This window comes from Anser brachyrhynchus (genome assembly GCF_964034855.1).
Source record: "Anser brachyrhynchus genome assembly, chromosome: 4".
Classification (NCBI taxonomy): domain Eukaryota; kingdom Metazoa; phylum Chordata; class Aves; order Anseriformes; family Anatidae; genus Anser; species Anser brachyrhynchus.
In genome coordinates this window covers 9,316,010-9,331,323 of record NC_137698.1, presented here as the reverse complement: position 1 = coordinate 9,331,323, position 15,314 = coordinate 9,316,010, and the positions used below count along the sequence as shown (strand labels likewise).

General features: G+C 40.7%; 1 protein-coding gene across 5 annotated transcripts in view; it reads left to right on the top strand.

Annotated features, from left to right (window-relative positions):
• Positions 1-6,652, top strand: part of PDLIM5 (PDZ and LIM domain 5) — a 132,189-nt gene extending 125,537 nt beyond the window's left edge. For all 5 annotated transcript variants that reach the window (XM_080592162.1, XM_080592159.1, XM_080592160.1 and 2 more), the window contains 2 exons: positions 2,718-2,833; positions 3,487-6,652. In XM_080592162.1, the coding sequence (XP_080448288.1) occupies positions 2,718-2,833; positions 3,487-3,576 (206 nt within the window). In that variant the 3' untranslated portion in view covers positions 3,577-6,652. The remainder of the gene's footprint in view (positions 1-2,717; positions 2,834-3,486) is intronic.
• Positions 6,653-15,314: the final 8,662 nt, after the last annotated feature.

The following is a 15,314-nucleotide window of genomic DNA, read 5'->3' as shown; positions in this document are numbered from 1 at the left end:
CACAGTTGTTGCTATGAAGAGCAGTAGATAGATACTGAAAATATGGGGAAGGCAGGCAAAATTTACCCAAATTTTCTGTCAGAGTGGATTTGATGAGGTGTTGGCAGATATGAAAGGACAAAGTAGGTTACTGCTAAGTCAGTGTCACAAGTAGGGTAACGTGTTGCTCCTATTGAATTTGCGGAGCAGCAGAGGAAATGGATATACGAGCAGCGTCCTCCAGTGTGACAGCATAGTGAAATTTCATCCTGAAGCAGCCTGAAGCCCCTCATCTTGGATGATTCAAAAATAGTACCAGAGGGATCAATAACTCCCCTTTGGGTGGAAAGCTCATGACTGGGTTTGTACTGCTAGTATTGAATTCTTGTTCCTGCCACCAAATGACCCGTATGTTGTGCAGTGCATTGATTTGTGCTACTGTTACAGCTCCCATGCACAATATGCACACTTTTGCATACTTTGAGCAGGAAACTTCGGGATAAAAGGACAAGATTATTACCCTTTTCATGAAGTTTCTGAGATAAAAAGTTGCTAGCAGAAGTTAAGGCAGACACATTCTGGGAGGTGCTTCGGCAGTGATGTGTTGTAATGACTCTGGCTCTCTACCTAGATGTTAATTTGAGATATATTCACTCTTCAAAGACTTTCAGTCCAGCTGGAGTTAAGAGTCTGTGACTAATTTTAAAGAAATAGAGAATAGAAGTCATTGCCAACTTTCCTTCTTCCTAGTGCAATGAAGGGTTCTAATTTTAAATTTGTATTAGAAATTGTAACAGTGTCAGTTATTAGTATTAGGGGGTTTTAATCTGCAAAATGTCCCATTTCTGGATGTGGATGCTAAAATTAAATTCAATGTGCAGATACATACAACTTTGAACATCCCAGTGCAGTTAGTAACCTGCTTTCAAAAATGCTGCATGCAAGAAGCATTAATATGTTACTCTATGAGAAGTCTGTGTTGGAAGACTTCTGTGGTATCACAATTCAAGCACGTGAACACAAGAGAAAGCTGATGCCCTTCATTCTGCCTTATCTATTGTTCTTTCTTCAGACCAAAAGCCAAGTAACTTATCAACACAAACTATAGTGCACATTACAAAAGGTTGTAGTGGCTGGCACCAGAAAAATATCAGTAAAAGATTGCATGTGAACATGAATGTGAAGAGCTGAAAGAGTATAAGCATGAGACCATGTCCTTCAGGGGTTGTGGACAGAGGCATTCTGCCATTTGTCACTTTTATTGTGTGTTTTCTGATTAGACATTTGCAAATTCATGCCAACAACATACATTAAGGAGGGTGATTGCTGAAGGTGTTTCTTGCCACTGTTAGTCTTCAAGGACTTTACTTTTGCAGAGCACTTGCGTTCCCAGTCTTGCTTAAATTCCTTCTGTGATGCTCTTTGAGGTCATCATACGAAATACAGTTTGACTAAACCAAAACAGACCTCTCCCTGTGCTTGGCACACAAGATAAGCCTCTGTTGTCTCTGCTGCAGTAAGCACCAGAGTGTGTATCTCTGGATTATCTAGTAGAGAAGCAGAATCTCCTTGTACCCTGCTTGTTACTCCTTATAAGGCTCCTTGAAAATAGGCATTGACATCTGATGTCCCTGGCAGTGCCAGAGTGTTAGTATAAAGGATGGAGTCCAGTGCTTCATTAGGGTTGTCACTTTGTCTGTAATCCATTTTGTGAAGATGACATTATATATTTGGAATGGCAGCATGCTTATCCAGAATTCTCTCATGTTATAGCCCTAATGCTGTTGTGTTCTGTGCAGGAAAAACAAACAAACAAACAAAACCCACAACATTTAGAGTTGAAATAAATGGGAAAGACCAGACAGCTTAGGGACAAACTTAGGTCTGCACAGGTGGGCAGTGGACGGCTGCAGTAACTCACAGTCTGTCATATGGCCCTATGCACAGAGATGCAAGCTTCCCATGTGGAGAGAACGTGGGAATGGGGAAGGGTGTAAGTGCCTCCTACTCAACCTCATACATACCTCTTACCCTGCTGCTCTGCCCTGCTTTCTCCTTTTCAACCTTTCTGGTGTCTAGAAGAGAATGGTGGGAATACCTTTCTATGACACCAGTCACTGAAACCCTACTGATATTTTTTGTTAAGCTCGACAAATATACTTGCTAAGCCTGTGGGTTTTGTTTGGTTGTTTCTTAAAGATCCATGCAATAAACTCTAGTGACTAGAAAACTCTTCTTACTTAATTCAAATCGCTGTGTTTAGGACAGGAGCCTAACAACTACACGACGTGTAAAGTGTTCTGGGACAAATACTGTGCCAGAATGCAGGCTAGATCTACACACCTTGCTGAGGAGGTCTGTCATGTAAACAGGCAATAGGAAGCCTGGGTATGCTTTCAAAGCAGAGTCTGAGAGAGCACAAGTAGCATGCAGAGTCTGCGCTGGTGCTCTGCAAGGAGTGCATTTTCCCCCTGAGTGCACTATTGATCTCAAGGAAATGAAACACCAAGATGATGGAAGCACTGCTTGGTTGAAAGGATAAGGAAGGGGAATAGAAGTGAATTACTGAGGAAAAGATGACATCGCTGTCTTTCAGCCTAGGACCTCTTTATTCAGTGCACCCAATCTTATAAAACTTGACAGGACAAGTGCAATGCCATTGAAAGAAAAGCACAAAACTTTCAGTCAGTCTTGCTTTTCTGCATGTGCTTCATCTTTAAAATTTGTATTTGTTGCAGATTACTATGCCCTCTTTGGTACTATGTGCCATGGCTGCGAATTCCCCATTGAAGCTGGAGACAGGTTTCTTGAAGCCTTGGGCCACACCTGGCATGACACTTGTTTTGTATGCTCGGTAAGTAAAGCTGTTCTTCTTTATAAACTAATCCATAGGAGCAGTACTTGTGCTAACATGACCAATATGGGACTTACAGCTAAAATGTCTTTCAGTCCTCAGAACCCAAACAAAAAGCACTTCTACAGTTATTTAGAAGGTGTATTGCTATTGTGAGCTTTTGGCACCAGTCCAGATCATTTGGCATGGATTGCAGCCCTGTATCCTAGCATTTAACCCTTGACGTTTGTTTCCCTAGAACAAATGTAGAAGGCCATAAAGGAACAGGCTGCATTTCTAAGGTATCAAGAGTGCGTTTGACATACAGACACTGTAGTCAAAGAGTATCACCTGCTAATATTCGGTGGGTAAAAAAAAAAAAAAAAAAAAAAAGGAACCCAAATCCTAATGATGGGATTTTTTTTTTAATTCTGAACTAACTCTGCTCTGAGTTAAGAGCCTATAGACTTAAAGAGGAAGGCTATGCTTACATCAGCCATTAATTCTACATCAAAAAGAAAAAAAGAATATCCCTCAGAAAAAAAAAGGTATTAATTCTTAGTCTTTGAATATACTGGTGCGTAGTGCGGTGCCATGATTAGGCATTCTGAATAACGTGTGGTGTAATTCATCCATCTCTGTTGGGTGACATTTTCTTTTTGATCCCATTTCAGGTATGCAGTGACAGTTTGGAGGGTCAGACTTTCTTCTCCAAGAAGGACAAGCCACTGTGCAAGAAACACGCTCACTCTATCAACATCTGATGCTTGGAGCTCATCTTGTTTAGCAAATGTACTGAGCAGAAAGAAAGGTTAAAATGTCCATGTTTGGTTAAAGTTATTTATATATGCTTTTCTAAAAATGGAAGAGAAATGTGGAAATTTTAGGGATTTTGTACACTATTTTTTAGAGTGTTTATCAGTTAGGGGTTTGCTTCATAAAAAGCTGGGAATCAGGAATCACACCCAAGCGAAACTATTGGAGTGCCTTTACTTCGCTACTTGGCACGTTACTATATTGGTTTCATGATTTTATGACCACATTTATATATGCTTCAATATGCGAAGTGAAGCTTCTCTAAAAATGAGTACCTGATTTTAAATTGTTGGTTTTGCTGCTATTCAACAAATAAAAAGAGATTGGCTTCAGCGGTCCAGACCACTTTATTGTGCTGATGTTTTTTAAAGTGTGTCTGGAAGTACTGAAGCTAAACTCCATTAAAGAGGAACTCAAAGCAATGGTAAGATTAGATGGAATGTACTTCAACAACTAATATTTTTCATCTGATTCTCAGTTTCATTAAGCCTCCTGCACCATTACACATACCTGTGCCTTTGGCAGTTAGATCTCTGATGGGTCTGCAGAGGACAGAGATTTTTACAAAGCCATCAAGTGTAGGTGGCTGCGCTAGTGAACAAGGATGATTTAGAAGATGCCCATTGGAAGAAAACATAGATGGGATACTGTTCCTTAAACCACGGTATGTGCTACCAGAATACTAGCCAAAATAAAGCAATAGTGAGAGTGTGCTTGACAAGACAAAAATGTCAGATCAACTCTGAAGTATAAGGGAGTGGGTACTATACTCTTATGTTCACAGTTCAAGTTTTAGATAGTTTTCAGTGCCTTGGAAAGGGGAAAGTGCATTGAATCTGCATGTAACAGTGTTTTATATCCAGAATGTGAGACTTCGGTGTTTAATAAGGAAAACGTCTGAAGTGCAACTGAGGACATTGTTTTTCTCTCAGTACATTCTTTATGATGTAGCTCATGAATATGTATATTGGTGGTTTGCCAGGTAGCATACTGAAAACTTATTTTCTTGCTCAGCTGTTATGATTTTTATTAGTTTAGGTTTTTTTTCTCTCTTTTCCACCAGATGTAAGGAATATATTGTTAAATAATATAATATTGAGTTAGGCAGTCCAGTATCTCTCAGTTCTTGCAAGGGAACAGAGACAATACTGTCATTATGCGTTTACTGCAAGCCAGGAGATGTTGCCAATCCTGTGGCTTGATATGAATTTTGCCACAGTGTCAGCACAAGACCCATGCAGCAGCTAAGTCCCACTTACCTTCAAATTAGGGTTTAAGTGGTATGGAGCAATAGCAGGCATATAGGGAAAGGGTGATAACCCTCTGCATGGGGTGAATTTTACTCCAGCAGAGCTGCACAACAGAGAAGGAGGCCCTCTCGGGGCCAGATTAGATTCCTGATGCAAACTGAATTTACATGCTATTAAGTTCAAGTGAGATGTCAGAGCTGAATTGCTATGCTTTAGTGCTCTTTCCAATAGACTTTAGAAATGCACTGTGTGGTTGTTTGTTTTGTTTTGTTTGTTTGTTTAATTATTGATAAAAAGGAGAGGTTTATCCATAAAATCATGAGGGCAATTACAAAAAAAAAATTACTATGGTAGAGTAAAACAATTGTAACAAGAAACATCAACACAAGAGAGGGAGGAAAAAAACACACCAAAATTGCTGTACTGAAACACAAAAAGATATTTCTTATTAATTCAGTAAGACAAATTCATGTGATGGGCTGTTTCACTTTATTTCCTAAAGTTGTTTTTCTTCAATACTACTACATTTCTTTTTAAACTTCTGATGGTATGGAAGAAATGTCATAAAGCTGTTTAAAATGTTTACACTCTTATATATACACCCTTCTGTGACTGTGGCTGAAAATCAGGAGGATAAAGGCAGACTAGACAAGATACAGCAGTATGAGCCAGCTTGCTTTTGAAATTAGTGGAATGTGGAGAAATGAGTCCTAAAGACTAGGTGTGAGTAGAGCTGTATTGCACATGCATGAGGAAAGAGGATGGGAATGCACATGATAAGGTAATTTCTGTAATTCAGACCTTGCTATTTTGAAGTAGGATAGAAGCTCTTCAGTGGACACAATGGTTGCCAGTGTCCATAAAAACTTTTTTTTTTTTAGTTTTGTAATTTTTATTGGATTTATGTTTCTTAATACATATGCTCTAGGTTTGAAATTTCACAGTTGTTAATGAATATGAGCACAAACACCTGAAAGGCTCCAGTAGTACTGCTTCACTTAGCTGCTTTGCCTTTTAGTTTCTGCTTTGTCTATTTGTTTAAAATTTAAAAAGGAAGCATAGAGTCAATGACACATACTGAAAATTTAATGGGTCTCTCAAATTATATAAATCAACTAAAACAAAAAGGAACATAATGTTTATCATTATTTTAATAAGTGAGATTTTAGTAGAGCACTTTATAATAATGCCATATATCTCACTGAATATTTATTACTTTTTTGTTGTTTAGGACTATTTCATACCAGTATCTTTGTATTTTGTTTTATTTGTAAGCCTGCCTATTTACCTCTAGAATTTTTTGGTGTGTCAGTGTGTGTATTTATGTATACTTATCTATGTATGCACACGTATGTGTGTACAGTGAGACGTACATATATATGCACATATACATGTGTATATTTGATTGCAGACTTGACATAGCAAAAATCAGCACCGTTCCATTGTCATTTGGGGATAAGATTTCCAACTATTTTTCATAAAACAAATTTACAGCATTCATGTTTTGAAGGAAAGTTAAAAAGCTAGGAGACCCCTGTTAATAATCTAACTACTGTAGGTTTTTGCATGCATTTTCAGTCAGTAATTACTTTTTCTTCCAAAACTGTGCCTGTTAAAAGAATTGGGTTTAACTCTGAAGGTAGAAGGTCTTTATTAGTGAATAATCGAATCATGATGACACTTTCAGCATATTGTAACTAAATAATTCAGAAATATGTGTAAATATAATAAATGCTTAATATAACAATGCAATAAACGTAAAAGCAAAACTTGAGTAGTGGTCCAGTATGTGTCGGTCTGTTCAGCTGTTTACCTGTCTCCTGATGGGGCTACTCACATCTAGCCATGTGGATGGCTTTGCTAATGGGTAAGAAGGCAAACTACATCGGTTCACAGATCAGTTTCTTGAATTTCCTTTTTTTTCGTTGTTTTACTCTAAGCAGTCAGCTGTTAAGTCCTGGTGATTTTTGTGTTTGTGTTTAATAGTCTTGGGTGTCAAATGTTGGCTGTTCACATTTGCAAATGTAATAATAATTTAAAAACAAAACAACAACAACAACAAAGAAAACCACAACATGAAAAACAGAACTCGCTATCTGTCCTCGGCTGTTTTGCAATTACTAGATTTTTTTTTTCTGAATCACAGTCAGTAAAAGAAAGTCATGACTGTACACATGAATAAATGTAATTTTAGTTGCTTGTTCTTCAAGTTTTTTTGGGGTAGAATGGAGGCTTCAGCAAGTTGGCCATGAGCCAGCAACATGTCCTTGTCACAAGGAAGACCACCAGCCTCCTGGGCTTCGTTAGGCAGAGGATTGCCAGCAGGCCAAGGGTGGTGAGCCGCCTTCCCTGCTCAGCTTCGGTAAGACACACCTGGAGTGCTGGGCTCACTACTACAAGGGAGACATGCACACACTAGAGTAAGTCCAGTGCAGAGCCACGAAGAAGATTAAGGGCTTGGAGCATGGTTTAGTGATGGGACTTGGTAAGTCAGGTTGATGGCTGGGCTTGATGATCTTGAAGGTCTTTTCCAACCTAAATGATTCAGTGATTCTCTGTCTATGAGGAGAGCCTGAGAGCTGGGACTGTTCAGCCTGGAGAGGAGGAGGTTCAGGGGGGATCTTACCAATGTGTAGAAATACCTGATGGGGAGAGTAAAGAAGATGGAACCAGGCTCTGTCCAGTGCTATCTAGTGACAGGGCAACTGTGGGAGTGGCACAGGCTGCCCAGAGAGATTGTGGAATTCTCTGTCCTTGGAGATTTGCAAAACCTCACTGGATGTATCCCTGGGAAACCTGCTCTGGCTGACACTGCTCTGAGAAGGGGAGTTGGACTCGACAAGGTCTGTTCATCTCCAAACGTCCCTTCCAACTTCGGTGAGTCTGATCTCCATCTTTCCTGAAGATGGAAGTATCGAACACTGTAGAATATATAACAATGTAGAACTCAGATTTGGCCAATTACTATTTATTTGCTATCTTTACTTCACTCTACCGCCCAGCTAGAATACTTTGCAATATTTGTTTAGAAGTGTTTAGTGTTTTTCCTGTGTTGAGATTGTTCAGTGAAATACTGCCTGCTCTGGCAAGCATTATCTGATACTGTACTTGGCACAAAGCATTCTCTGCTTTCACCGTGGGATACTTAACCATCTACTATAACATGGCCAATTACTTCATGATAATACCAGCCTCGTAAGACTCCTTAGCTGAATCTCCCTTAACTAAGCAAATGTACTGTTGTTTTCTACCTTTATTTACACAAGCAAAGGAAAACACTGCACATAGCTCTATAAAATTTAGAGGCAACTTTACAGAAAGCCTGCGTTCCCTTCAGCATTTAGGCTATGAATGAGACCAATGCAAGTCTATTTGCAAACAGTATATTAAACTCCAGAAGCCAAACTTTTAAAGGCATCAGGTCTGCATTTGACGTTTTAATGGCAAAGGTTTGGTTTCTATCAATCACAACGTCATGTAACATTAAAATGCACCGACAAAAATAAGAAATCTGTCATTCATTCATTAAGACACTGTAATCCAGTGTAAGATTTATAGGCTTAAAACTCAACAGTGTGTTTTCACAATAAATCCACTTTCACTGCTCAGCACAGAACAAGTCTCTCTGTCAGTCAAAATGTTTGCTGGTCAAAATGCCCTGTATGAGATCTTCAAAGGGTTTTTCACAAAATTGCATATAAATCCTTTTACCAGCAAAGGCTTAATTTAGGTTCGAGTTTTACTTTCTCGGGACATTGGCTAATATCTTGTGCTCAGACAAGATCTTGGTTATATCAGAAACACATAGGGCCTAATTTATTATTAGCAGTCTGGTGTTAATTAGGGGGAATTACCAGAAATAGTTTGCTTGATGGAAATTTATTACGGGATCACACTTTACTGATGGCAAAATAGGAGTCACTGAAAGAGTACAGCTCCTTCTCATAACCAACTAATTAATAAGGTGCCAAAATTCCTCTGAGAAGGGTTTGGTCCTAACTATGGGAACCTCACAGAGCAAATGGTTCCTAGGCAGTATTTAAAATTTAAAAGAGGAAAAGAGAGAGGAGAAAGAGCTGCCCAGCAGAAGTCTCAAAAGTGGTATTGCTTTTTCTTGAATTTATGAAAGAAAATATTTAGCTGTGTTTCTAAGCTCATTAAAGAATTGCTTTTCCCAGACAGAAAAACAACAGCAAGTTTATAATCTCATTTGGTATTCCTGAACTTGGTTTGCAGTTTTACTTGTGCATATTGCACACTGTAGCTTGTGATTTCATGATCTGGGCTCATAATGAGCTTTTGTATTGCTCTTTATTACTATTCCTAAAGGTCTCTTTCTTCATCCTTTGCCATGAAAGTTGGCATAGACAGGAAACTTGTGTTTATGACTGAAAAATAGGGCAAAATACATCTGTGATAAGCCCAAATCTAGCATGGCAGTTTGAGGATAGAAAATCACTGTCTGTTGTTAATGGTCACGGGAAAGTTTTATTTGTGTCAGAGTGGCATGTTATAATAACATGGAGTGCAAGCAAAAACGCCTCTGAAGAAATTTAAAATCACCATACTAAAATTTATGCATGGTTGGTTTGGAAAAATATTTTCCATAAGATTTCTTTCAAAATATTTAAAATGGTAAGGTGTGCAAGTTGTCATAAAGCACTTTTGTATTTGCACTGGAAATACCTTAAACTCTTTTAAAAATACCCAGCTTTTTTGGTATGTTTTCAAAGGTTTCTACTATACTATGAAACTAAGGATTGTGTCATTGTATTCTGAGTAAGGCTCACATTTTCCATAGGATCACAGTTATTTCCTTTCCAGTACTCATGCCTTCGCTTCACTTTTTCTTACTACTGGACAGTGCCATTGTTTGTTTTAAAATATTTCAGTACAAGATAATACTGTCAAGGTGTGTCCTTTGTTTCTCTTTGTGATGCCTCAATGAAATGTCAAATATTCCTTTGGAAAATATAAACTTGCACTACATTTTGGCACACTTTCCAAGTGTCAAGTTTTCCCACCCAGAAGTTTCCGCTGGAAAAGTAACTTAAGATACTAGACCAAAGTGGCAATTATATCCCACATAAACTCTTCCTTTCCCTTGAAAACCATCAGGTGAAAGGAAAGCTCATAAAAACAAGCGTAGCGCTAAATTCATTGATAACCTAAGCAGATACAGCCTCACTTATTTCAACTTAACCCCCCTCCAAATAAAATATAATTGGTATCAAAGCTGCATTAATTTTATGCTTGTGCTTGCCCAGTCAGTGAGATCAGAATTAAACTGAGGACCTGGGCCCTTGGTTTTAACAGGGTTTCCATTGGCATTACAAATCTACTTGAAGGAATGCTGTAGTTTGGTAGGTGACAGAGCAGTTCAGTACCGCACTACCCAGAGGCAGTTCCTTTTAACACGATATTGATCTTGCGAGGAGGAAGCAGGGCAAAAAGTAGGATTGTGACCATGGACTTCAGGAGAGCAAACTTTGGCCTCTTTAGGGATCTACTTGGAATCCCATGGATTAGGGCCCTGGAAGGAAGGGGGCTCCAAAACAGGTGGTCAATATTCGAGCTCAAGATTGGTGCATCCCTATGAGTAAGAAGGCAAGAAAAGGGTGCAGGAGATGTGCATGAATGAGCAGGGAGCTCCTGGTAAAGCTCAGACAGAAGAAAGAAGTTACAGCATTGGAAAAAGGGACAGGCCACTTGAGAGAAATATAGGGACACTGTCAGAGTATGCAGAGTATGTGACAAGGAAGGCCTAGGCCCATTTGGAATTATATCTGGCAAGGAATGTCAAGGATAACAAGAAGGGCTTCTTCAAATGCATCAGTAGAAAAAGAAAGACTGGGGAAAAATGTCAGGCCGTTGCTGAATGGGGCAGGTGCCCTGGTGACAAAGGATACCAAGAAGGCATAGTTGCTGAATGCCTTCTTTGCTTCAGTCTTTACTGCTAAGACCAGCCCTCAGGAATCTCAGACCCTGGAGACAAGAGAGGATGTCCGGAGAAAGGAGGATTTTCCCTTGGTTGAAGAGGACTGGGTCAGAGATATTTTAAGCAAACCTGACATCCACAAATCCATGGGCCCTGATGGAATGCACCCACAGGTGCTGAAGGAGCTGGTCGATGTTATTGCCATTCTCCATCACCCCTGAAAGAGAACAGGAGAGGTGCCTGAGGACTGGAAGAACAAAGAAGACGTGTCAGTCATCTAAAAGGTCAAGAAGGAGGACCCAGGCAACTACAGGCCAGTCAGCCTCACCTCTATCCCTGGAAAGGCAAGATTTTTATTTTTCAGGTCAAGGTCCAACTTGTCTTTGTAAGTTCTCAGCCTGCGCCTGTTGGAGACAAGGTAGGCTATAAAATAGAGCACGTTAATATTCACAGCACCTAGGGCCCAATCTTGGATTTACCATAATTTGCTCTAAGCAGTCCAAGTGCAATTAATCTGCTGTGTGACTTTTTCCCATGTGGTACCTGCTGACAATCAGTAGAGAATTACTGGAAAATTCTGACTATTGATAAATGGAGAAGCAAATAGGTTGGGCGTTCTCTGAAATAGTTCAGTATATATCAACCTAAGTAAAATGATACTACAATAAGACTGTAATCTATCTTTAAATCTTACGTAGTCTTCTTATATATATATATCCCAAATCTACAGCTAATTAACTGTTTTTTCCTGCTTTTACTACAACATATCTTATAGCTTGCTATAGGCTTCCTCTACAAAATTTGGAGAAAGATTGTTTTTTGATACTCTCCTTTTTCATTTGTTCCAAACAGATCTGTGTGGTGTCTTGGTAGAGATCAGTTTCTGAGTATGCTCTGATGAAGTCTATGATACACCCCACAAACTTGACATTTTCTTTCTCAAAGCTTGCCCATTACAAGGTCTCCAAAGCTTTGGCATAGGTTTCCTAATACCTTATTAATCTTCTAGACAGTTATCTGATCAGAGAAAAAGAATGAGATACCATGTATTTTACTGTTCAATGACAGTTAGCATTTGAGGATTGAGGTATCTTGTGGGAGTATTAGATAGCTAGTTAGAAAGCGTTATGGTACCACTGTGAAACTGAGAGCAATAATTTGGAACATGATGGGATAGATGTGCTAATCGTAGCACTGCTTTTCAAAAAGAGACAAGCAGGTAATGCTGCTATTTACTTAAGGTATCCGGTAGATGATGTTACATTACCTATATAGTTTATTAATACATTGGTAAAACATTTTATGTATTAGTTAGAGTCTAATCCATGCAGCCATGAATCACAGAATCACAGAATCGTCTAGGTTGGAAGAGACCTCCAAGATCACCCAGTCCAACCTCTGACCTACACTAACAAGTCCTCCACTAAACCATATCACTAAGCTCTACATCTAAAAATCTCTTAAAGACCTCCAGGGATGGTGACTCAACCACTTCCCTGGGCAGCCCATTCCAATGCCTAAATAACCCTTTCAGTAAAGAAGGTCTTCCTAATGTCCAACCTAAACCTCCCGTGGCGCAACTTTAGCCCATTCCCCCTTGTCCTGTCACCAGGCACGTGGGAGAATAGACCAACCCCTGCCTCGCTACAGCCTCCTTTAAGGTACCTATAGAGAGTGGCTCACAAGCCACGAGCAGCCAGTTTCTTGAGGAGAATGTTGTGGGAAACAGTATCAAAAGCCTTACTGAAGTCAAGGTAGACCACAGCCACAGCCTTTCCATCCTCCACTAAGCATGTCACTTTGTCATAGAAGGAGATCAGGTTCGTCAAGCAGGACCTGCCTTTCATAAACCCATGCTGACTGGGCCTGATCGCCTGGTTACCCTGCAAGTGCCGCGTGATGACACTCAAGATAATCTGCTCCATGAGCTTCCCTGGCACTGAGGTCAAACTAACAGGCCTATAGTTCCCTGGGTCTACCCTCTGGCCCTTTTTGTAGATGGGTGTCACGTTTGCTAGCCGCCAGTCGACTGGGACCTCCCCTGATAGCCAGGACTGCCGATAAATGATGGAAAGTGGCTTGGCCAGCTCCTCCGCCAGTTCTCTCAGCACCCTCGGGTGGATCCCATCCGGCCCCATCAACTTGCATACATCCAAGTGCTGTAGCAGGTTGCCAACCATTTCCTCGTGGATAGCGAAGGCCACATCCTGCTCCCCATCCCCTTCCACCAGTTCAGGGTACTGGGTACCCAGAGAACAACTGGTTTTGCCGCTAAAGACTGAGGCAAAGAAGGCATTAAGCACCTCAGCCTTTTCCTCATCCCTTGTAACTAAGTTTCCCCCCGCATCCAGCAAAGGATGGAGATTCTCCTTAGTCCTCCTTTTTGTGAATAGAATATTCAAATATTGTTTCATATAAAAGATTAAGTTATGTGCAGTTTCTTGTACTCAGAAATTAAAAGTGGTGCTAGCTTGTGCTAAAAGCCCACAGCCACAGGTTGTAATTACATCTAGTTCCACTACTCAAGCTATGAATGTTTTGTTTGTTTGTTTGTTTGTTTTTCAGAAAAGGATCTATTTTGTAAAATATATATATTGACATACACCTGATAAAGAGGTAGCTTTTATATTTTTATAGTGTTGTGAATTGTCTGATATGCTGGGAAAGGATGCATTGCTTAAAAACCTGTAGGCAGTATTCTTTTTTTTATTATTATTATTTTATTTAACAACAAGAACAAAGAAGTTTTTGTGCTGACTCAGGTCTTAGCCAGTTGAAATTTCTTACAGTCCTGGAGAGAGATGTTTCTAAAATGTCCAGAAGGGGATTTTTCCTCCTTTTCTTCAGAAGAGCAATTAGTGACGGTGGGCCAGTGCTGACTCAGCACTGTTTGCCTTGCACTGGCCACAAATGAGGTCTTCTTCAGAAAAGGCAAAATTCCTCTAGAGAGAGCTTCAGTGTCTTTCAGCATGGGTGGGAGCTCACTGTTAGCTTCTCACAGGCTACAGCTCTGTGCACACAAAGAATGCAGTTAGATGAAAATCAGTATGTGGAGGCTATGGATTACTGCCTGCACTCAGGCCCCAGTGCCTTCCGTTGGAGAGATCACAGAACTGTAAAGTTGTTCCTCGTGCTTGTGTGGAACTTCCTCTGTTCACCTTTGTGACCACTGCCCCTTGTCCTATTGCCGTCCACCACTGAAAAGAGCCCAGCCCTGTCCTTTTGCCTCCCACACTTTAGATGTTTATAAATATTGATCAGATCACTTCTTAGTCTTCTCTTCTCCAGGCTGAACAGGCCCGGGTCTCTCAGCCTTTCCGTGTACATGAGACAGTCCAGGCCCTTAATCATCTTTGAGGCCCTCCTCTGGACTCTCTCTAAAAGGTCCCTAACCTTTTTGAACTGGGATCCCAGAACTGGACACAGTATTCTAGGTGTGGCCTCACCGGTGCTGAGTAGAGGGCGTGGATAACCTCCTTCAACCACTGGCCTTCTCTGCCACAAGGCCTCATCACTGCCTCATAGCCAGCCTGTTGTCTGCCAGGACCCCTAGGTCTTTCTCTGCAGAGCTGCTCTCCAGTAGATCAGGTCCTAACCTGTACTGATGCATGCAGTTATTCCTCCCCGGGTGCAGGACTCTACACTTGCTCTTGTTCATCAGATTCCTGTCTGCCCAGCTCCCCAGCCTGTCCAGGTTTCACTGAATGGCAGCACAGCCTTCTGGTGTGTCAGCCGCTCCTCCCAGCTTTGTATCCTCAGCAAACTTGAAGAGGGTGGACTCTATCCCTTCGTCCAGGTTACTGATGAAGATGGTGAACAAGACTGGACCCAGTACTAACCCCTGTGGGACTCCGCTAGCTACAGGTCTAGATACTAGACTCTGCACCACTGAGCACAACCCTCTGAGCTCTGCCAGCCAGCCAGTTCTCAACCCACCTCACTGTCTGCTCATCTACCCCACACTTTCTAAGCTTCATTACAAGGATTTTGTGGGAGACAGTGTCAAAAGCCTTGCTTGAGTCAAGGTATACAACATCTACTGCTCTCTCCTCATTTGCCCATATGACATCATAGAAGGCTACCAGGTTGGTTGAGTATCATTTCCGCTTGGTGAATCCATGTTGACTACTCCTGATAATCTTCTTCTCTTCCAATTGCTTGGAGATGACATCCAGAACAAGTTGTTCGTCACCCAAACCAACCTTGCAAAACAGACAGTCCTTACCTGGTGGGATGTCTGTCTAAGCTCTTGTGTCTCCTCTGTTCTTGTTTCTGTGGTTGAATCCTGCCATCCTGCCACTGCTGAGGTCTTGGCAAAAGGAGACAGCCAGAACCAAAAATGCATCTTTAGACACTTATGTATTGGTTCAATTTTGAATTAATTGAAGTTCAAGACTAATTGCTGCTGAGTGCCAGTGTGGGCCTAGTCTACCAATATGTGCATGAGTCAACGTAATACATGAGTTGTTTTCCAGGAAGACTCTCACTTCTTCCTGAC